At 37.5% G+C, this 24,675-nt stretch overlaps 1 protein-coding gene and 4 gene segments (V, D, J or C); all 5 read left to right on the plus strand.

The window, feature by feature from the left end:
* The window catches only part of LOC119504433 (T cell receptor beta chain MC.7.G5-like), a 98,219-nt gene extending 74,433 nt beyond the window's left edge, over window positions 1-23,786 (plus strand). For all 4 annotated transcript variants that reach the window (XM_037796535.1, XM_037796537.1, XM_037796536.1 and 1 more), the window contains 6 exons: window positions 2,462-2,465; window positions 20,742-20,797; window positions 21,544-21,891; window positions 21,973-21,996; window positions 23,289-23,395; window positions 23,509-23,786. In XM_037796535.1, the coding sequence (XP_037652463.1) occupies window positions 2,462-2,465; window positions 20,742-20,797; window positions 21,544-21,891; window positions 21,973-21,996; window positions 23,289-23,395; window positions 23,509-23,535 (566 nt within the window). In that variant the 3' untranslated portion in view covers window positions 23,536-23,786. The remainder of the gene's footprint in view (window positions 1-2,461; window positions 2,466-20,741; window positions 20,798-21,543; window positions 21,892-21,972; window positions 21,997-23,288; window positions 23,396-23,508) is intronic.
* On the plus strand, window positions 2,643-4,090 carry LOC119504459. The segment is given in 2 exon segments: window positions 2,643-3,395; window positions 3,545-4,090. Coding segments are annotated over 2 exon segments (360 nt in total).
* Window positions 4,851-5,606, plus strand: LOC119504456. The segment is given in 2 exon segments: window positions 4,851-5,055; window positions 5,188-5,606. Coding segments are annotated over 2 exon segments (360 nt in total).
* LOC119504460 lies at window positions 7,867-9,287 on the plus strand. The segment is given in 2 exon segments: window positions 7,867-8,609; window positions 8,763-9,287. Coding segments are annotated over 2 exon segments (360 nt in total).
* LOC119504457 lies at window positions 9,847-11,202 on the plus strand. The segment is given in 2 exon segments: window positions 9,847-10,268; window positions 10,401-11,202. Coding segments are annotated over 2 exon segments (360 nt in total).
* Window positions 23,787-24,675: the final 889 nt, after the last annotated feature.

Genomic DNA, 24,675 nt, shown 5'->3' on the forward strand with positions numbered 1-24,675 from the left:
AACAGGAAAACTTCAGACGACCGTTGATGTGAGGAGTCTGAATAACTGTAGATGAGAGCAAAAACTGTTAATGTTCCATAAAATTAAAGGACCCCAAACAGTAACGTTAGCCAGCTTAGATCAGTAAGTAGCTGACTGTCATCTATTAAACTCTGTGAGCAAAAAGAAATAGCAGAGAAGCACTGTTCACTATCCAAACGTTAGCTTCATAACGGTTAACTATCCCAATGTCATAACCATTAGTTAGCTGAGCCCAGGGGTCAGGGGTCAGCAACCTGCTGCTCTGGAGCCACATGCAGCTCTTCAGCTCCTCTCCAGTGGCTCCCTGTGGATTTATAAACATGGAAATGAATAACTGTTTTTTGTTTACATTTTCATTTGAATTTATCATTGTTGTAGGTCTATGGCACGACGGCACGACGGAGTATTAAGGCCACATTGAGGAAAAAAAATTAATCTGAGATTATGAGAATAAAGTCACAATATTACGAGAATAGAGTCATAAGTTTATGAGAAAAAAAGTTGTAATATGAGAAAAAAGTCATAAGTTTAAGAGAAAAAAATCGGAGTATTATGAGTATAAAGTCAATATTATAAAGTAGTAATTTTACAAGTTATTTTCTTTTTATTCTTGTAATATATAAAAAAAAATCTCGTAAAGTTATGACTTTATTTATCCTAAAGTTATGACTTTATTCTTGTTATATTACAACTTTTTTCTCGTAAAGTTATGGCTTTATTCTCGTAATATGACTTTTTTTCTTGTTAAATTATAATTTTATTCTGGTAATGTTATGACTTTATTCTGGATTTCTCAGATGTTTTTTCCCTCAATGTGGCCCTAATACTCCGTAGTACATCTGCTCTTTGGCCCTCACTGCATTAGACTTATATACTATATACTTAGACTATAAACTGTGTTACCTTCATCACAATGCTCAAATGTTTTGCGGCTCCAGACAGATCTTTTATTTATTATTTTGCCTAAAATGTCTCTTTTGATAGTAAATGTCTCTTTTGATAGTAAATGTCTCTTTTGATAGTAAATGTCTCTTTTGAGAGTAAATGTCTCTTTTGATAGTAAATATCTCTTTTGATAGTAAATGTCTCTTTTGATAGTAAATGTCTCTTTTGATAGTAAATGTCTCTTCTGATAGTAAATGTCTCTTTTGATAGTAAATGTCTCTTTTGATAGTAAATGTCTCTTTTGATAGTAAATGTCTCTTCTGATAGTAAATGTCTCTTTTGATAGTAAATGTCTCTTTAGATAGTAAATGTCTCTTTTGATAGTAAAGGTCTCTTTTGATAGTAAAGGTCTCTTTTGATAGTAAATGTCTCTTTTGATAGTAAAGGTTGCTGACCCCTGGTTTAGCCAAACGTAGCTAGCTAGCTTAGCCAAAGGGCACTTTACAACAACAAAACATTAACGCACAATATAGCTACATATTAGCACAAGCTAATTGTTACCATGGTGAGGTGAGGCTGGGATTCCTGATGATTTAGAAAAGAGTAAACCTTTTGAAAGAGTCCCATAAAGCAGGAATGGGGAAACTCAAGTGTGCATTTGTGTGAGGAACAATAATAAATAGACTCCACTAGCAGCTTGGAGCAAACCAAAACATTATAATTCCTCTCTAGATAGCCGTCCTGAAGCAGCAACAGCTGTTCTGGGCAGTCATTCTCAACTTTGATGAGCTAAATTAGTATTTTATTAGTAATTTATGTGTCCAGGACAGTGGGAGTTTGGACATGCATCACTTGTCAAATGTGTCAGGAGTATGTGGAGCCTTGTCAGATTATAAAAGCCCTAATTAAACTGTGACCAATCACGTTCCACTGAGTCATCAGGTTTCATCCAATCACATCAGTGAAATATTTCAATTCAATATTTACAGAACAAGTGATGGATCTTTATTGTCAATAATAAAACATAATTTTGTCAACAGTTATACAACACAAAAGAATCATAAGAGCAGAGGAAGAAGGTGAGGAAGAGGAGGTGTGATGTATGGCTCCACCTCTGATACCAGATTTCAGTCTGCCTTTATGCTGTCATTGCAAATTTAAGATGAAAACAACTGTGAATTTATTTGTCACTGTTGCACAGACCTTGATTTAAGTTTCCAGGATGCCTCCAGCTTTATACACATTTGGATTTTTACTGCTTGTGCTCACACGTAAGTCTGACTTTTCTCTGAATATTAAGTGTCGCTGTCTCTGTAACATCTGCACCACTGTGTTTATGGTATTTCAAGATGAATTCCTATAAATCACATTGCTTGAATGTAAACTTGACCTCCTCACTAATAACATAAATTGACTCCTCACAGGAAAAGTGGAGAGTGTAACCGTTGAACAGTCCTCTTCTCAAGTAGTGAAGGAAGGGACTGAGGAGCTCAGGATCGACTGCAGCCATGATAAAAGCAACCTTGATACGATGCTGTGGTACCAGCACCAACAGAGCGGTCGGTCTATGAGCCTCATCGGGTACACGGTCCTCGACGGTGAACCGAACTATGAGGAGCAGTTTAAAAGCATCAGTTTCCAGATTAAAGGAGGCACAATGAGAGGATCTCTGATCATTCACAAAGTGAATTCATCAGACTCAGCTGTGTATTTCTGCGCTGCTAGTACACAGTGATGTGGTTTAATACAACTGCTTCACTAAAACCTCCTACCACTTACAACAGCTGCTGCTCAGAGGTTTACTCATCTGAGAACTGAGAATATGATGCTGTTTAATGGCGTATGATTCATGTATTGTATTGCTATTTGATGGGACTTTTGATTAATTATATAATAAAGTAACTGAACACTCTGCTAATGTGAATGCATTTACTGCAAAAACACAAATATTTGTATAATATCATGAACACAATCATGTACCATCTGACCTGATGATGGTGCTATAGATTAAAGTCAGGGAATCACAAAGTTTTTCCAATTCATACTGTGGAACATGAATGTAATGTATGTACCGGTATGTAGTATGTATCAAGCTTTAGTTTCCACAGCTTTGGTTTTAGTTCCTCACACTCTTTAAATATTTTCCAGAATCACTCACAGCTTACAGTCAGCCGTTTCTATTCTTAAAACCACTACACCAAGAAAATCCACCAGAAAATATAGGTATGTATTCATTTGAGATCTGAATTTAAAAAAAGAAGAAGCTTTACAAGATGAGCTGCGAGCAGAGGAAGAAGGTGGGGAAGAGGAGGTGTGATGTATGGCTCCACCTCTGATACCAGATTTCAGTCAGCCTTTATGCCGTCATTGCAAATTTAAGATGAAAACAACTGTGAATTTATTTGTCACTGTTGCACAGACCTTGATTTAAGTTTCCAGGATGCCTCCAGCTTTATACACATTTGGATTTTTACTGCTTGTGCTCACACGTAAGTCTGACTTTTCTCTGAATATTAAGTGTCGCTGTCTCTGTAACATCTGCACCACTGTGTTTATGGTATTTCAAGATGAATTCCTATATCTCACATTGCTTGAACTTTACCTCCTCACTAATAACATAAATTGACTCTCCTCACAGGAAAAGTGGAGAGTGTAACCTTTGAACAGTCCTCTTCTCAAGTAGTGAAGGAAGGGACTGAGGAGCTCAGGATCAACTGCAGCCATGACGGCAGCAACCTTCAGGCGATGCTCTGGTACCAGCACCAACAGAGCGGTCAGTCTATGAGCCTCATCGGGTACAAGGTCCTCGACGCTAAACCGAACTACGAGGAGCAGTTTAAAAACTCCAGGTTCCAGATTGAAGGAGGCAAAATGAGAGGATCTCTGATCATTCACAAAGTGAATTCATCAGACTCAGCTGTGTATTTCTGCGCTGCTAGTACACAGTGATGTGGTTTAATACAACTGCTTCACTAAAACCTCCTACCACTTACAACAGCTGCTGCTCAGAGGTTTAGTCATCTGAGAACTGAGAATATGATGCTGTTTAATGGCGTATGATTCATGTATTGTATTGCTATTTGATGGGACTTTTGATTAATTATATAATAAAGTAACTGAACACTCTGCTAATGTGAATGCATTTACTGCAAAAACACAAATATTTATATAATATGAACACAATCATGTACCAAAATGCATGTATATATTAAAGGGGACATAACATTACTGCCAAGCAGCTGAAATATAGAGTGATATTGTGGTTTTAGCTGACGTGTGTCGCCTCACTGTTTTGAGCGATGCTCGTTCATGTCTATTTAGAGCGAGCACAAGCTCGAGCCCGACGCTGACTCTCGTTGATTTAACGGCCACAGGTGTCGCTGTTAACAAGCATTTCTGATTCTTACAAACAGTCCCTTTAAATTCAATACACATTTACAGAACAAGTAATGGATCTTTATTGTCAATAATAAAGCATCATTTTGTGAAGAGTAACACAACTCATAATACCAAAGGAATCCAATGCTCGCCTACCAGGTAAGGCCTGTGTGGTCATTGGTTTTACTACACTCCTTGCGAGGCGTTTGATTCTCCTAAAATGGAAACAACGCACTCCTCCATCCTTTTCTCACTGGGTCAAAGAGGTTATGTATTTCTTAAAACTAGAAAATATTAAATACACACTTAAAGGTTCCTCTCAAACCTAAATGAACACAACACAATTACAAATGCTCGTAGTAGTAAATTCATCAAGCTTTAGTTTTCACAGCTTTGGTTTTAGTTCTTTAAATATTTTCCAGAATCACTCTTACAACAGCTTACAGTCAGCTGTTTCTATTCTTAAAACCACTACACCAAGAAAATCCATCAGAAAATATAGGTATGTATTCATTTGTGATCTGAAATAAAAATATAAAGAAGAAGCTTTACAAGATGAGCTGCGAGCAGAGGAAGAAGGTGAGGAAGAGGAGGTGTGATGTATGGCTCCACCTCTGATACCAGATTTCAGTCGGCCTTTATGCTGTCATTGCAAATTTAAGATGAAAACAATTGTGAATTTATTTGTCACTGTTGCACAGACCTTGATTTAAGTTTCCAGGATGCCTCCAGCTTTATACACATTTGGATTTTTACTGCTTGTGCTCACACGTAAGTCTGATTGAATGTTGTATGACTTTTCTCTGAAAGTCTGCACATCTGCACCACTGTGTTTATTCAAGATGAATTCCTATAAATCACAACTTTACCTCCTCACTAATAACATAAATTGACTCCTCACAGGAAAAGTGGAGAGTGTAACCTTTGAACAGTCCTCTTCTCAAGTAGTGAAGGAAGGGACTGAGGAGCTCAGGATCGACTGCAGCCATGATGACAGCAGCCTTAATAGGATGCTGTGGTACCAGCACCAACAGAGCGGTCGGTCTATGAGCCTCATTGGGTACACGGTCCTCCAGGGTACACCGGACTACGAGGAGCAGTTTAAAAGCATCAGGTTCCAGATTAAAGGAGGCACAAAGAGAGGATCTCTGATCATTCACAAAGTGAATTCATCAAACTCAGCTGTGTATTTCTGCGCTGCTAGTACACAGTGATGTGGTTTAATACAACTGCTTCACTAAAACCTCCTACCACTTACAACAGCTGCTGCTCAGAGGTTTACTCATCTGAGAACTGAGAATATGATGCTGTTTAATGGCGTATGATTCATGTATTGTATTGCTATTTGATGGGACTTTTGATTCATTATATAATAAAGTAACTGAACTCTCTGCTAATGTGAATGCATTTACTGCAAAAACACAAATATTTGTATAATATGAACACAATCATGTACCAAAATGCATGTATATATTAAAGGGGACATAACATTACTGCCAAGCAGCTGAAATATAGAGTGATATTGTGGTTTTAGCTGACGTGTGTCGCCTCACTGTTTTGAGCGATGCTCGTTCATGTCTATTTAGAGCGAGCACAAGCTCGAGCCCGACGCTGACTTCGTTGATTTAACGGCCACAGGTGTCGCTGTTAACAAGCATTTCTGATTCTTACAAACAGTCCCTTTAAATTCAATAGACATTTACAGAACAAGTAATGGATCTTTATTGTCAATAATAAAACATATTTTTGTGAAGAGTAACACAACTCATAATACCAAAGGAATCCAATGCTCGCCTACCAGGTAAGGCCTGTGTGGTCATTGGTTTTACTACACTCCTTGCGAGACGTTTGATTCTCCTAAAATGGAAACAACGCACTCCTCCATCCTTTTCTCACTGGGTCAAAGAGGTTATGTATTTCTTAAAACTAGAACAAATTAAATACACACTTAAAGGTTCCTCTCAAACCTAAATGAACACAACACAATTACAAATGCTCGTAGTAGTAAATTCATCAAGCTTTAGTTTTCACAGCTTTGGTTTTAGTTCTTTAAATATTTTCCAGAATCACTCTTACAACAGCTTACAGTCAGCTGTTTCTATTCTTAAAACCACTACACCAAGAAAATCCACCAGAAAATATAGGTATGTATTCATTTGTGATCTGAAATAAAAATATAAAGAAGAAGCTTTACAAGATGAGCTGCGAGCAGAGGAAGAAGGTGAGGAAGAGGAGGTGTGATGTATGGCTCCACCTCTGATACCAGATTTCAGTCGGCCTTTATGCCGTCATTGCAAATTTAAGATGAAAACAACTGTGAATTTATTTGTCACTGTTGCACAGACCTTGATTTAAGTTTCCAGGATGCCTCCAGCTTTATACACATTTGGATTTTTACTGCTTGTGCTCACACGTAAGTCTGACTTTTCTCTGAATATTAAGTGTCGCTGTCTCTGTAACATCTGCACCACTGTGTTTATGGTATTTCAAGATGAATTCCTATATCTCACATTGCTTGAATGTAAACTTTACCTCCTCACTAATAACATAAATTGACTCTCCTCACAGGAAAAGTGGAGAGTGTAACCTTTGAACAGTCCTCTTCTCAAGTAGTGAAGGAAGGGACTGAGGAACTCAGGATCGACTGCAGCCATGATGACAGCAACCTTAATACGATGCTGTGGTACCAGCACCAACAGAGCGGTCGGTCTATGAGCCTCATCGGGTACAAGGTCCTCGACGCTAAACCGAACTACGAGGAGCAGTTTAAAAACTCCAGGTTCCAGATTGGAGGAGGCACAATGAGAGGATATCTGATCATTCGCAAAGTGAATTCATCAGACTCAGCTGTGTATTTCTGCGCTGCTAGTACACAGTGATGTGGTTTAATACAACTGCTTCACTAAAACCTCCTACCACTTACAACAGCTGCTGCTCAGAGGTTTAGTCATCTGAGAACTGAGAATATGATGCTGTTTAATGGCGTATGATTCATGTATTGTATTGCTATTTGATGGGACTTTTGATTAATTATATAATAAAGTAACTGAACTCTCTGCTAATGTGAATGCATTTACTGCAAAAACACAAATATTTATATAATATGAACACAATCATGTACCAAAATGCATGTATATATTAAAGGGGACATAACATTACTGCCAAGCAGCTGAAATATAGAGTGATATTGTGGTTTTAGCTGACGTGTGTCGCCTCACTGTTTTGAGCGATGCTCGTTCATGTCTATTTAGAGCGAGCACAAGCCCGATGCTGACTTTCGTTGATTTAACGGCCACAGGTGTTGCTGTTAACAAGCATTTCTGATTCTTACAAACAGTCCCTTTAAATTCAATACACATTTACAGAACAAGTAATGGAAGTAATGAAATAATGAAATATGTTGGATACACTAAAAGGGACATACTGTTAATTGTTAACTATTAATTTTCAATGAAAGCCAGCTATGAATATCTTTTCAAAACTGTAAACATTTGCTGTGACAAGAAAACAATAGATGGTCACATACATTTCATAGCTTCTTCTTTCATTACTTCTATTCTAATTTCTGATGGACGAGTTCTTCTTGTCTTTGGTGGGAATGAAAACATGCAGATAACCCTGTCTTAATGCAAAAGGGCACTGCATTGGTGTGGTCTGCTTTTAAACAACTTTATTTACACAACTGACTACGGACTGACTTAAAGGTGCTATTGATAACATTGATAGCATTCAGCCACTAGATGTCACATTCACCCTGCCCCATTCTATTGCATTCACTTCACAACAAGTCGTTTCCAGGCACTAATCATCAATCTCTGCCATTTATACGGGTTTTTTTCAACACTAACTGACGACCCAGAGATACCAATGTCACATAAATTAACACAATAACATAATTACAAAGGCTCGTAGTAGTAAATTCATCAAGCTTTAGTTTCCACAGCTTTGGTTTTAGTTCCTCACACTCTTTAAATATTTTACAGAATCACTCACAGCTTACAGTCAGCCGTTTCTATTCTTAAAACCACTACACCAAGAAAATCCACCAGAAAATATATGTATGTATTCATTTGAGATCTGAATTTAAAACAAAGAAGAAGCTTTACAAAATGAGCTGCGAGCAGAGGAAGAAGGTGGGGAAGAGGAGGTGTGATGTATGGCTCCACCTCTGATACCAGATTTCAGTCGGCCTTTATGCCGTCATTGCAAATTTAAGATGAAAACAACTGTGAATTTATTTGTCACTGTTGCACAGACCTTGATTTAAGTTTCCAGGATGCCTCCAGCTTTATACACATTTGGATTTTTACTGCTTGTGCTCACACGTAAGTCTGACTTTTCTCTGAATATTAAGTGTCGCTGTCTCTGTAACATCTGCACCACTGTGTTTATGGTATTTCAAGATCAATTCCTATATCTCACATTGCTTGAATGTAAACTTTACCTCCTCACTAATAACATAAATTGACTCCTCACAGGAAAAGTGGAGAGTGTAACTTTTGAACAGTCCTCTTCTCAAGTAGTGAAGGAAGGGACTGAGGAGCTCAGGATCGACTGCAGCCATGATGACAGCAGCCTTCAGGTGATGCTGTGGTACCAGCACCAACAGAGCGGTCGGTCTATGAGCCTCATCGGGTACAAGTTTCTCCATAATTCACCGGACTACGAGGAGCAGTTTCAAAACTCCAGGTTCCAGATTGGAGGAGGCACAATGAGAGGATCTCTGATCATTCGCAAAGTGAATTCATCCGACTCAGCTGTGTATTTCTGCGCTGCTAGTACACAGTGATGTGGTTTAATACAACTGCTTCACTAAAACCTCCTACCACTTACAACAGCTGCTGCTCAGAGGTTTACTCATCTGAGAACTGAGAATATGATGCTGTTTAATGGGGTATGATTCATGTATTGTATTGCTATTTGATGGGACTTTTGATTCATTATATAATAAAGTAACTGAACACTCTGCTAATGTGAATGCATTTACTGCAAAAACACAAATATTTGTATAATATGAACACAATCATGTACCAAAATGCATGTATATATTAAAGGGGACATAACATTACTGCCAAGCAGCTGAAATATAGAGTGATATTGTGGTTTTAGCTGACGTGTGTCGCCTCACTGTTTTGAGCGATGCTCGTTCATGTCTATTTAGAGCGAGCACAAGCTCGAGCCCGACGCTGACTTCGTTGATTTAACGGCCACAGGTGTCGCTGTTAACAAGCATTTCTGATTCTTACAAACAGTCCCTTTAAATTCAATACACATTTACAGAACAAGTAATGGATCTTTATTGTCAATAATAAAGCATCATTTTGTGAAGAGTAACACAACTCATAATACCAAAGGAATCCAATGCTCGCCTACCAGGTAAGGCCTGTGTGGTCATTGGTTTTACTACACTCCTTGCGAGACGTTTGATTCTCCAAAAATGGAAACAACGCACTCCTCCATCCTTTTCTCACTGGGTCAAAGAGGTTATGTATTTCTTAAAACTAGAACAAATTAAATACACACTGAAAGGTTCCTCTCAAACCTAAATGAACACAACACAATTACAAATGCTCGTAGTAGTAAATTCATCAAGCTTTAGTTTTCACAGCTTTGGTTTTAGTTCTTTAAATATTTTCCAGAATCACTCTTACAACAGCTTACAGTCAGCTGTTTCTATTCTTAAAACCACTACACCAAGAAAATCCACCAGGAAATATAGGTATGTATTCATTTGAGATCTGAATTTAAAAAAGAAGAAGCTTTACAAGATGAGCTGCGAGCAGAGGAAGAAGGTGAGGAAGAGGAGGTGTGATGTATGGCTCCACCTCTGATACCAGATTTCAGTCTGCCTTTATGCTGTCATTGCAAATTTAAGATGAAAACAATTGTGAATTTATTTGTCACTGTTGCACAGACCTTGATTTAAGTTTCCAGGATGCCTCCAGCTTTATACACGTTTGGATTTTTACTGCTTGTGCTCACACGTAAGTCTGATTGAATGTTGTATGACTTTTCTCTGAAAGTTTTCACATCTGCACCACTGTGTTTATTCAAGATGAATTCCTATAAATCACAACTTTACCTCCTCACTAATAACATAAATTGAATCCTCACAGGAAAAGTGGAGAGCGTAACCTTTGAACAGTCCTCTTCTCAAGTAGTGAAGGAAGGGACTGAGGAGCTCACGATCGACTGCAGCCATGATGACAGCAGCCTTAGTACGATGCTGTGGTACCAGCACCGACAGAGCGGTCGGTCTATGAGCCTCATCGGGTACACGGTCCTCCAGGGTACACCGGACTACGAGGAGCAGTTTAAAACCCCCAGGTTCCAGATTAAAGGAGGCACAAAGAGAGGATCTCTGATCATTCACAAAGTGAATTCATCAGACTCAGCTGTGTATTTCTGCGCTGCTAGTACACAGTGATGTGGTTTAATACAACTGCTTCACTAAAACCTCCTACCACTTACAACAGCTGCTGCTCAGGGTGTCACAGTGCTCTTGAGCAGGAACTTTTAGTTGCTGTCAGTGTCCACTAGGAGACTGTGGCTGCACTGAGAAACTCCCTCAGACTTTCTTATTTCATACGTTTAGACTGCAGCAGCACAGTAAGGTCCACCTGAAGACACAGTTGTGATTGTATGTAGTTTTTTACTGTCAAAATGAAGCTGCTCTTCGTTGCCGTTCTCATTTTCACCCGTAAGAACATTTAAATTCAGTTGAAATTAAAGTTTTGTTCGTATTATTCCTTGTTGAAGTTGTTAATTCACTTCTTGTTTTCCAGATTCCTCCATTGGTGTAAAAATCGACCAGCCTCCCTCTATAATCAGCCGTGAAGGAGAGCCGTCTGTAACTATGCAGTGTGAACAAGATGATAGTGACTATTACTACATGTACTGGTACAGACAGAGCAGCAGCAGCGGGGAAATACAGATGGTAACATCTTCTCTCAGTAATAACGCGTGGAGCATTGAAGTTCCTTTCAACAAATCCAAGTACACCATGTCGCGGCCTGCAGTGCTTCAGTCCTCTCTGCAGATCCACCCTGTGGAGGCTGCAGACTCAGCTGTGTATTACTGCGCCTCCAGGAGAGCACAGTGGTTCAGAAAGCCTCAGCAGCTAAACAACAACCTGAAGAAGAAACCAGGGAGAGATGATGGGGAGGAGGGATGCACGAGGAGGCTTCATGAGTTCAACTCTGAGCTGAACTCTGTTCAACATCAATGTGACGTGAAAATATGACAGAAAAATTGTTTATTAATTCATTAAAAAGGTACAAGAATGCTTCATCGTTTGTCATGATGTTCCTGCAGCACCACAACGCTGATCAGCTCAGATAAGTGAGCAGGTGTTAACGTGGTAAAGATTACTCGACTCATTCAGTATTATTGTCTTCCTGAGTTTCTCTCATCTGTGTCATTTAGTGCTTTTAGTCTCTGTTTGAATTATAGTGAAATAAACTGTGTGCAGGAAGAAAAGATAAAAGTTTATCAAGTTTAAGAGGTTATCATACGCTGACCTCTACAGGGTTCATGTGGGATTACACTTAAATTTAATTTTTTTTAAATCACCTTGAGCTTTTCAGAAGTCAAGAAATGTCAAAAGGTCAAGTCAGATAATTAAAGTGGTATTAATATTGAATCATAGTGAAGAATTAGACTGAATAAGCTGAAATTTACATGTACGTGACCTCTACAGAACAACTTACATAACATCATAAAAATGCTTATAACATCTCATAATTAAAGAGATGCTTTTGTGCTTTTTCCTTCCCCTTTAGTCTGTTGTATAGTTTTTTTGTGCATGTTAAAGGTCTGCAGAGTTGCAAAGCCCAAAGTCCAGGTCAAAGGTAGTTAATCTCCCCCACAGAAACACTGCTCCTGAACGGCCTGAAACGCCTCGCTTGAAGTCCCGCCTTTTCTTCATGAATGGAACATGAATGTAATGTATGTACCGGTATGTAGTATATATATCAAGCTTTAGTTTTTACAGCTTTGATTTTAGTTTCTCACACTCTTTAAATATTTTCCAGAATCACTCACAGCTTACAGTCAGCCGTTTATATTCTTAAAACCACTACATCAAGAAAATCCACCAGAAAATATAGGTATGTATTCATTTGTGATCTGAATTTAAAAAAAAGAAGAAGCTTTACAAGATGAGCTGCGAGCAGAGGAAGAAGGTGGGGAAGAGGAGGTGTGATGTATGGCTCCACCTCTGATATCAGATTTCAGTCGGCCTTTATGCCGTCATTGCAAATTTAAGATGAAAACAATTGTGAATTTATTTGTCACTGTTGCACAGACCTTGATTTAAGTTTCCAGGATGCCTCCAGCTTTATACACGTTTGGATTTTTACTGCTTGTGCTCACACGTAAGTCTGATTGAATGTTGTATGACTTTTCTCTGAAAATCTGCACATCTGCACCACTGTGTTTATTCAAGATGAATTCCTATAAATCACAACTTTACCTCCTCACTAATAACATAAATTGACTCTTCACAGGAAAAGTGGAGAGCGTAACCTTTGAACAGTCCTCTTCTCAAGTAGTGAAGGAAGGGACTGAGGAGCTCACGATCGACTGCAGCCATGATGACAGCGGCCTTCAGGTGATGCTGTGGTACCAGCACCAACAGAGCGGTCGGTCTATGATCTTCATCGGGTACAAGGTCCTCGACGCTAAACCGAACTACGAGGAGCAGTTTAAAAACTCCAGGTTCCAGATTGGAGGAGGCACAATGAAAGGATCTCTGATCATTCGCAAAGTGAATTCATCAGACTCAGCTGTGTATTTCTGCGCTGCTAGTACACAGTGATGTGGTTTAATACAACTGCTTCACTAAAACCTCCTACCACTTACAACAGCTGCTGCTCAGAGGTTTAGTCATCTGAGAACTGAGTATGTCATGCTGTTTATTGGCAGGCAGGCCAAAGAGAGTTTCTCTCCCCCACAGAAACACTGCTCCTGAACTGCCTGAAACGCCTCGCTTGAAGTCCCACCTTTTCTTCCGTAACGTGGTGATGTCACCAAGTAACACATTTGCATAATACCTGCCTAGCAGCCAGTTTGGCACGCCCTGAAACAAAGCTAGTTAGAGCGGAGCTGGAGCGGAGTCCGAAGAGTTTGGTTCGGTTGACCAGAGGGAGGAAAAGCGTTTTTTGAACATTAGTTCTAATAGAAACTCAAAATACAAGTATGTACCTGAAAATGAGCATGATAGATCCTCTTTAAGTAGATATCAAAAGAACATAAAGGTTTTATTTTGAATAAGAGCACCCTAGTTGTAATACCAATCATTTGGTTTAATACTCATCTTCAATAATAAAAGATAAAAATAAATGTACAGTGTAAAACTTCAACAGACAGTAATAAATTAATCAATAAAATAAATTAATTCCAGCAGTGGAAAGTATATATACTCAAGTACTACTTGAGTACAATTTAGAGGTATTGTACGTTACTTGAGTATTTCCTTTTCCTGCTTCTTTATACTTCTTCTCCACTACAATTCAGAGGCAAGCAATGCACTTTTTACTCCACATTTAATTAATAACTTTAGTTACTTTGACTATTTAGATTAATAATACAAAATACAATTAACAAATAATGTATCATGTATTATTATCGATTAAGATAAAACTTTATTGAGTTGAGTGAAATTCACAAGCTTTACCAGCTGCAACAATAAAGGGATGAACACATTAATGCATCACTAATTATAATACAATAATATATATTATTCTGAAATGGGTCTTTGTGCTTAATGAGTAGTAGCAGTAGAAGTACTTCTACACTGGTATTACTACTTTTACTGAAGTATAAGATCTGAGTACTTCGTCCACCACTGATGTATTCATATGTCTAATTTTAATATGTTTATTTTATAGGAACAGATATTTAAACATAGACTATTCATTGAATGTCACATATCATAGCATTTAGCTCATTGTGCAGTATATTTACTCATGTACAGTTTTGAGGTACTTGCACTTTACTTGAGTATTTCCATTCTATGCTACTTCATACTTTACGATGGGGAATATTTACTCCACTGTATTTATTTGGCATCTTTAGTTACTTTGCAGATTCTCATTATAAATACTAAATATAATCAACAAATGAATTTACCAGCTGCAACATTAAAGTGATGCTTACATATTAATGCATCAATAATTATGATCCGATAATATATGATTCTGAAACGGGCCATTCTGCATAAAGAGTACATTTACTTTTGGTACTTTATGTACATTTTGATGCCAATACTTATGCACTTTTTAATGCAGGACTTTTACTCGTAACTTTTAAAAACTTTGTACCATAAATTGGAAGCTTTTATGCCATGACATTTTACTCAGTGCTCTTTTTAAAGAGCACCACCTACAGTATGACTCCCATCTGTCAGTAAATGTGAGTCCTGGGTTCACTGCTAACTGGGAGGATAAAGAGATAAAGAGGTGTGACCAGCAGAGACGTCCCTCCCTCTGAACAGATACAAACAAACACAAACAAAGAGCAGCTTCCCTTTTCCTTCCCTGCGTTCTGCTTCTTTTCTTAGCTGTCACAGAAATAGCAGCAGTGAGGTTGGAGGCCGTTGAGCCGTCAGCACAGCTGCTCTCTCACAGAGAGAGATGGAGGCTGAGATATGGAGGAGCCGGGTGGGGGGAGGAGGAGAGGGGTGACAACCAAACACGCTTTAGGTTTTTGTGTGATGCTTTTTCATCGTGGGGACAGGGGGCCACGGTGATACAATCCAATAGAGCCGCCGTACAAAAACCTCCTCCCATTAACACCCATTGTGTAGACGGCTATAAACTACCTGGGAGACCTGGGAGAGCAGAAACATCAATAATCTGAAGGTGTGTGAGATGTCAGGACAAACTAGCTCTGGAAAGTCAACATAAATAAGAAAATTTAGCTGAATTTGAGTTTTTAAAAATACATTTAGTGGAGCATTGGGATGCTTCTTTTACTCATCTTGACATAAACAACCAATGTGGACATTATGAAGCTCATCCTGCATGTTTAAACCTTCTTCATCCTCTGGATTATCACACTTTATCACACATCTCAACATGCTGATGATGGAAAGTTTAGAGACTTTTTGGTAGAGGAGACATTCAGTGTGACACTGGATCTGAAGCTTACTTTGGAAAGGGAACAAAACTCACTGTTCTGGGTAAGTAGGATCTCTCCCTGATTCACTTCACTGCAACAAACTCACAAAGGTTGAAATGTTGGTATGAAAGTGACAGAAAAAACTGTAGTTGTGAGAAAGTTGACCTTTTGAGCTGAAGTGAGAACACTGTGACCTACAATGAACCCGCTTACTTTGGCCAAGGAACCAAACTGACGGTTTTAGGTAAATATTTAAGTTTATTACTGTGTTTTGATAAATGTCACATTGCTTTAGAGTCTTAGTATAAACAGACGTATCAGTAAAAACCTGAAAAAGAAAGACTCCAGAGTTTCATGCTCAGTATTTCTGCACTGTGACAATGCAAACGAGGCTTACTTTGGAAAAGGAACTAAACTGACTGTGTTGGGTGAGTCAAGGATGTTTCAAACTGAACTAATGTAATTTATAAAGCTTTGTTATTGGAGTGGTGCATTAAGAAACTTTAAGTTCAGCTCAGAGCTTTTTGATATTAACCTGAAGCTCTGTGCCAATTACGAAGCCTACTTCGGCCAGGGAACTAAACTGACTGTTCTCGGTAAGTAAGACGTCAAATGTTCTTCTGATTAATTCTCCTGTAAGAGAAGTAAAACGTGAACAAACAGGTTGAATGTTGAAGGAAAAACTTTTGTTTTTACATCAAACTTGTAAAAACTAGACCGCAGAGCAGCAAATCTTGGTTCAGGATTTTAAAAAAAGTGACATTCAATACAATATAGTTCATTTAAAAGCATCTAAAGCTAAAGATTCAAAGTAAAAGCAGCATGTTAGGTCGTTTGAGCACTGATCAGGTTCACTGTGACTCTGGTGGTGGTGAAGCTTTCTTCGGTGGAGGAACAAAGTTAACCGTTTTAGGTAAGAAAACAGAACAATTTTAAAAACCTTTGTTATTGTGTCTTTATAAAACTTACAGCACTCAAGTCTAGTTTAAGTTCTGCTCAGAGCTCTTTGTTCTTAAGCTTAAACATCACTTCGAAGCCTATTTCAACCAAGAAACAAACCGGTTCTAACATAAAGTCTAACAGGGTGGTTATTGAGAGGTTTTTAAAAGATTCTTGCACCTAAAAAACAGGCTGTTAGTTTGAAAAGAAAGCTCCATTTATTATAAAACTAAAAAGAAAAGAGTTAAAGTAAAAGCAGCATGTTGGGCTGTTTGAGCACTGATCAGGTTCACTGTGACTCTACTGAAGAGGCTTACTTTGGTGGAGGAACAAAGTTAACAGTTTTAGGTAAGAAATCAAAACAAATGGGGGGAAAAACATTGTAATTTAAATGTTGTTTTAAGAGATATACAGAACTTAAGTTTTGTTTATGTTCAGCTCAGAGCTTTTTGTTCTTAAGCTTAAACACTGTGTCAGGCTGAAGCCTACTTCGGCCAGGGAACTAAACTGACTGTTCTCGGTAAGTTAACATAAAGTCTTATCTAGATGTCTGTATTGTAAAGAAAACAAAAAAACAGGTTGTAGTTGTTGGTTTTAAATGACAGTTATATTTATTACAAAACTAAAAGCTAAAATTTCAAAGTAAAGGCAGCATGTTGGGCTGTTTGAGCACTGATCAAATTCACTGTGACTCTAGTGGTTTTGAAGCTTTCTTCGGTGGAGGAACAAAGTTAACAGTTTTAGGTAAGAAATCAGAGCAATTTAAAAAAAAAAAAAACGTTGTTATTATGTCTTTATGAAATTTACAGCACGCAAGTCTAGTTTAAGTTCAGCTCAGAGCTTTTTGATATCAAGCTGAAGCTCTGTGCCATTGGCGAAGCCTACTTCGGGCAGGGAACTAAACTGACTGTTCTCGGTAAGTAAGACATAAAGAAGGTGGTTATTGAGATGTCTGTATTGTATACAACTTGTTAAAAACCGGCTGCAGTTGTTGGGTTTTAAAAGGGAAGTTACATTTAGTACAAAACTAAAAAGCAACGTTTCAAAGTAAAGGCAGCATGTTGGGCTGTTTGAGCACTGATCAAGTTCACTGTGACTCTGGTAGTTATGAAGCTTTCTTCGGTGGAGGAACAAAGTTAACAGTTTTAGGTAAGAAATCAGAGCAATTTGAAAAAATGTTGTTATTGTGTCTTTATGAAACTTACTGCACTCAAGTCTAGTTTAAGTTCAGCTCAGAGCTTTTTGATATCAAGCTGAAGCTCTGTGCCAATGGCGAAGCCTACTTCGGCCAGGGAACTAAACTGACTGTTCTCGGTAAGTAAGACATAAAGAGGGTGGTTATTGAGATGTCTGTATTGTATATAAACAAAAACAGGTTGTAGTTCTTGGTTTTTAAAAGACAATTTATTACAAAACTAGAAGCTAAAGTTTCAAAGTAAAGGCAGCATGTTGGGCTGTTTGAGCACTGATCAAGTTCACTGTGACACTGGTTATGAAGCTTTCTTCGGTGGAGGAACGAAGTTAACAGTGTTAGGTAAGAAATCAGAGCAATTTAAAAAAAATTTGTTATTGTGTGTTTTGTTTATGAAACATAAAGCAAAGTCTAGTTTAAGTTCAGCTCAGAGCTTTTTGTTAATAAACTTAAACGTCAGCCAGAGAACTAAACTGAGTGTTCTCGGTAAGTTAACATAAAGTCTAACAGGGTGGTTATTGAGAGGTAAAAGATTCTTGCACAAAAAAAAATAGGCTGTTGGTTTTAATGTAAAGTTGCATTTATTATAAAACTAAAAAGCAAAGATTCAAAGTAAAAGCTGCATCTGTTTTGCGCACTGATCAAGTTCACTGTGAACAACGCTGCAGAGGCTTATTTCGGTGGAGGAACAAAGTTAACAGTTTTAGGTAAGAAATCAGAATTTCTATTTTAAAAAAAAAGCATTGTAATTTGAGTTGTCTAGTCTAGTTTAAGTTCTGCTGAGTGCTTTTTGTTGTTAAGCTTAAACACTGTCAGTATCAAGCCTACTTCGGGCAGGGAACTAAACTGACTGTTCTCGGTAAGTTAACATAAAGAAGGTGGTTATTGAGATGTCTGTATTGCATACAACTTGTTAAAAACAGGCTGCAGTTGTTGGGTTTTTAAAGGGAAGTTACATTTAATACAAAATTAAAAAGCATAGTTTCAAAGTAAAAGCAGCATGTTGGGCTGTTTGAGCACTGATCAAGTTCACTGTGACTCTGGTGGTGGTGCAGAGGCTTTCTTTGGTGGAGGAACAAAGTTAACAGTTTTAGGTAAGAAATCTGATTTTTAAATTTGTGTGAGTGTTTCTTTAAGAAATGTACAGCGCTCAAGTCTAGTTTAAGTTCAGCTCAGAGCTTTTTGATATCAAGCTGAAGCTCTGTGCCAATACCGAAGCCTACTTCGGCCAGGGAACTAAACTGACTGTTCTCGGTAAGTAAGACATAAAGAAGGTGGTTATTGAGATGTCTGTATTGCATACAACTTGTTAAAAACAGGCTGCATTTGTTGGGTTTTAAAAGGGAAGTTACATTTATTACAAAACTAAAAAGCAAAGTTTCAAAGTAAAAGCAGCATGTTGGGCTGTTAAAGCACTGATCAAGTTCACTGTGACCCAGACTACAGAGGCTTACTTTGGTGGAGGAACAAAGTTAACAGTTTTAGGTAAGTTATCGGGAAAAAAACATTAAAATTGGAGTGTTTCTTTAAGAAATGTACAGCACTCAAGTCTTGTTTAAATTCTGCTCAGAGCTTTTTGTTCTCAAGCTTAAACACTGTGTCAGTACGAAGCCTACTTCGGCCAGGGAACTAAACTGACTGTTCTCGGTAAGTTATCATAAAGGGTGGTATTGAGATGTCTGTAAATGATTCTTGTATAAAGAAATAGGCTGTTGGTTGTAAAAGGAAAGTTGCGTTTATTGTAAAACTAAAAAGCAAAGTTTCAAAGTAAAGCAGCATGTGTTTTGAGCACTGATCAAGTTCACTGTGACTCTGGTGGTACTGCAGAGGCTTTCTTTGGTGGAGGAACCAAGTTAACAGTTTTAGGTAAGAAAACAGAATATTTTTGTGTGTTTCTTTAAGAAAGTTACAGCACTCAAGTCTAGTGTAAGCTCCGCTGAGAGCTTTTTGATATTAAGCTGAAGCTCTGTGCCAATAACGAAGCCTACTTCGGTCAGGGAACTAAACTGACTGTTCTTGGTAAGTTTACATAAATTCTGGTGGTTATTGAAATGTTTGTATTTCATACAACTTGTAAAAAACAGGCTGTCGTTGTAGTTGTTGTTAAAGGATAGAAAAGCTTCAAAGTAAAAGCAGCATGTTGGGCTGTTTAAGCACTGATCAGGTTCACTGTGACTCTGGTACTGGTGCAGAAGCTTTCTTTGGTGGAGGAACAAAGTTAACAGTTTTAGGTAAGAAAACATTTAAAGTTCATTAAATATTGCTCAGGTATGATTTTGTTAAGATGTTCATGACACTGTAAAGATACTCTAAGGCTCAAATGACTCCTAACCACCAATGTTTCACCCATTACTAGATTAAATAATCATAAAATAACCACAAAAAACAAGACTAGATGTTTAAATGGTGACAATAAGTCTAGTAGGATTTGATTCTATTGCAAACTAAAGTAGATTAAAGTCTTTACATGTCAAAGAGTGACATCGTTGGAATAATTTCAAAGTGTCCCAGACAAAGAGAGGCAGTAGGAAGAGTTTTTGTAACAGTCGAAGGTCTCTATGCTCGTACAACGAGGCTTACTTTGGAGCTGGAACTAAACTCACTGTTTTAGGTAAGAAAACCTGCAACAAAAACATCTCTCAGAGCATCATTCACAGCTTATTTGCAGCATGTGAGTAAGAAAAATGTGCAGTTTTAAAATATATATATATTTTAGACCTTGTATTTATTGCTAGTAAACAAAGTGTTCTCTTTTTTAAAAGAGCAAAAAGAAGTTCTGGTGGAAGTTTGAGCTGTGTTATCTCTCCAGTAAAAGTCATGCAGCATTAAAACATTTGGCTGTACGCCCAGATTATTCCTCTCACAGCGACTTCTTATCATCTCTGTGAAACACTGTGAGTCAGAGAGAAGCTTACTTTGGCGCTGGAACTAAACTCACCGTTTTAGGTAAGAATCACTAAACTTAACATAATGTTCCATTATAGGATATAACGGCAAACTATAACTACCAGGTAAGAGTTGAGGGTTGTTTTTTAATGTCTTGAATAGACCTTAAATCAGAAGTTTAATGCTGTTTGCAGTTAGGTATGTATTATTTCTACATGCATGTGTGCTTTAAGGTTTTACTTCCTGAAAACGAGCACAAAGACAGTTTAGAGCTCTCAGAGCTGAAAGCTCAAGCAGTTTTTCTGCAGCCTTGTATCAGTGTGAACAACTACAATCCTGCTTACTTTGGCAGTGGCACCAAACTGACAGTGTTGGGTAAGAAAATGATAAAAAAATCACATGCAGAAATGTTTGTATTGTGATCGTCTCTTAACTTAAACCTGAGGATTATTGTGTTAAGTGAAGTTTAGGGTTGTTTGAATGTCTTGTTTAGTGATTTGCTAAAGCAGCATCGTGTTGCTGTGCGTCAAAACTGCAAAAGAAAACGTAAAGTTTGAGATAAATCTCTCTGTTCTATGGCACAAAGTTTAGTCTAAGTGCCAGACTACAAATGCATTATTTTTAAGCTTTCAGAGGATGTCATTATAAACATTTTCTCAGTTGGTAAACAGATGGTAAAATTTAGTTTTTGCTTCCTTGCATTAAAACGTGCATGAAATAATGGATTTAATGAGTCTATGAGTGGGATCCATGATTGTACTTTATATGTATGTTAGTGAAAAACTCACAAATGCTGTAAAAAAACAACAACAACAAGTTAGAAGTTAAATCAGCCACTGTAGTCGGTTTTTCACATGTGAGACAGCGGTGTGTTCAGACACTTATCCTGCTGATTTTGGAGAGGGAACCAAACTAACAGTTCTCGGTAAGATCAGCTCATAAAACCAAACATTTATCTGAAGATAAGACTTGTTAAATCTTCTTCCTGTAATGTTTTATTTGTGTTCAGTCTTTTTGTACCCTGATGTTCATGTGTAAATTCTGGTATTAAGGGGTCTCATGTACATTAGAGTCAGCTAGAGAAAGTTTTAATTTAGTGATTTCTGTCCTTTGTCCTGCAGAAAACAATGTTAATATCATTGGACCGACAGTGAAAGTGCTTCAACCTTCACCAAAGGAGTGTCGAAACCAGAAAGACGACGTCAAGAAGAAGACCATTGTGTGTGTGGCCAGTGGATTCTACCCGGACCATGTCGGTGTATTCTGGGACATCGACGGGGATAATGTCACCGCTGGTGTGGCGACTGACGAAGCTGCCCTGCGGAAAGGCAACAGTTACACGATCACCAGCAGGCTGAGGGTCTCTGCCAAAGACTGGTTCACACCCACCAAAACATTCACCTGCACTGTCAGCTTCTTCAATGGGACGCATACTGGACTTTATTCAGAATACATCAAAGGGGAAGAAGGTAGGTTTGCAACTCAGAAATGACCTAAATACATCAACAATCGTCTGTCCTCGTCTAATCTATTTCTTATTCTTCTAACAGCTAAAGGAGATCTCATGACAAGAGGTAAATATATTATGTTTCTGTACACCTCAATGCATCAGTTCTACTGTGGTTATCAAACATTTAGTGTCTTATATATTTGTAAAGAAACACCAGCCCAGTCGCACAGCAGTTGGTGAGATAGTCACGAAATGTAATGTATTGAGTCATCTACATAGACACAAATTTTTAAAATAATTTTCGTGATGGTCAGCACAAAATCAGTTTGTATGTAACCCACGTAATTGTTAAATATAAAGAGCGGCGAACACCGCATAGAGACGAGGTCGGAGTGGATGGGTAGGTCAAAAAACACAGGATGTTCGCCCAGGAGACTAGTGTTTGAGTCCCGTGTGAAACCAGATGTCAACGTTGATTTATTTGTCACACAACCTTCGTACTTAAATTGCGGCACTTCTGGCGTTATTTAAACCCAAACCACCATCTTTTCTTAAACCTAATTAAGTAGTTTTGTTGCCTAAACCTAATCAAGTTGATCTATTCCTCAACCTAACTACGCAATTTTGTTTTGAAAAGACTGGAGCGGAAATTGACACGTGTGTCACGTATTGCTGGACGTTTGTAAGAAAACACACGAAAAATACATTGTTTAAAGTTGTGCTGAGCGAAAAAAAAAAGATCTATGTACTAGGGCTGTCAAAAGATTAAAATATTGAATCGCGTGATTGTCCATAGTTAATCATGATTAATCGCAAATTAATTGCAAATTTTTTATCCTTTCAAAATGAACCTTAAAGGGAGATTTGTCAAGTATTTAATACTCTTATCAACATGGGAGTGGGCAAATATGCTTGCTTTATAGAAATGTATGTATATATTTATTATTGGAAATCAATTAACAACACAAAACAATGACAGATATTGTCCAGAAACAGAGGTCAAGGGACCCTTTGAAAATGGCTATGCCAGTTTTTCCTCACCAAAACTTTGCTTAAGTTTGGAGCGTTATTTAGCCTCCTTCTCGACAAAGCTAGTATGACATGGTTGGTAGCAATTGATTTCTTAGGTTTTTCTAGTTTCATATGATACCAGTATATTCACTCTAGCTTTAAAACTGAGCTACAACCTAAAAGTTGCATTAATGCATTAAAGACATTAGTGGCGTTAAAACAAATTTGGGTTAACGTGTTATCATGTTAACTTCGACAGCCCGAATGTACACGAATCAAATAGATTAAATTTCCTGACTATTTCACAAACTGTGAACTAAACTGTGTTGTATGTATAGACCAAAGTGCCGTGGATGTTTCCTCTTTGAATCATGTCACTGATGTCAATGTTTGAACTCCCTGCAGAGAAATATCTGAAGATCACACAGAGCGCCAAACTCTCCTACACTGTTTTCATCATCAAGAGCAGCATCTACGGAGCCTTCGTAGCGTTTCTGGTGTGGAAGCTTCAGGTTTGTCCCACACAGTGTGACCTGTTGTTGATTCACTGCACTTAGAAACAAACATGTGAATGAACGAGTAATAAAAAGAGCTCCTGACATTGTGTCCTTTCTGTCTGTTGCAGAGTTCAGCTGGAAAGCAGAACCACTGAGAGCTGATCACGTGAATCCTACGAGGTCAAAAGTGTCGGCTTCTGTAAATAAACATTGAAGTTATAAATCCACAACTTTGTATGTTGAAGGGTATTTTGCATTCTGCTAAAATAGATTAACAGTTCTATGCATATTCTTGTTAAAACTGGCATGCAAATACACATTTCTATATATACTTATGATAATATCTTTGTGGTTGTGAATCGTTTGTTTGCTTAATTTTCTTCTAATAAAAGTACTTCAGAGGATCAATCACGTGCTTTCATTTCTCTATAAAACAAGTTATTTATGATTCTTATGATGTCTCCAGAGCAGGAAAACTTTATTTATATCTAGTTCATGAGTTAATCTCATATCAGATAGTGTTCATGTCATAACGGTTTATTTAAACGAGAAGGAATTAGACATCGCTCTCACATCTGAACATCAGTTTTTCCACAGACAGTGTTGAGGTATTTTTAGCTGCTCGTCTATCTGATTTCTGAGAAAAGAAACTGTTTCTCAGCTTCACACACGATGCTGAAACATCTCAGCTCAGATAAACGTCACAAGCTGTTTTCTAATGAGCAAACTGAGAGGTGACGGTAACACTTTATAATAATAACCATCATTTATAAATGGTAAATTGATAGTTAATTAAACCTAGTTAATATTTATTTTACTGTTAACAAACAATGAAATGATTTCATCATTAGTTTGTGTAATATGAAATAAATAATAATGATGATAACAATTAGATTCTGATTACATTAATAAACTATTAACAGTTTATTGTTGCTCACATTAAAACATTTTATACACTATATTAAGTATTCGTTAGTGATTACCAAATTATTTTAAACCTTTAAGAAATTGTTTGTAAAACATCTCTAAACATTACATAGAGAGATGGACCAGAAAACAATTATTAACCATTGACACAGTATTAACTATCTGTCTAAATAATGTTTAAAGATGCTTTACAAAGTATTTATTAACCATTTAACAAGGTGTTATAATCATCACTTGTAACTTTATAATATCCATCCAAATAATGTTTATAGACAGTTTACAAATAAATTATTAACCATCAACAAAGTGTTACAAATATCTATAGATGTAATGTTTATAGATGTTTTACAAACAATTTCTTAAAAGTT

This window comes from Sebastes umbrosus, chromosome 16 (assembly GCF_015220745.1).
Source record: "Sebastes umbrosus isolate fSebUmb1 chromosome 16, fSebUmb1.pri, whole genome shotgun sequence".
NCBI lineage: Eukaryota > Metazoa > Chordata > Actinopteri > Perciformes > Sebastidae > Sebastes > Sebastes umbrosus.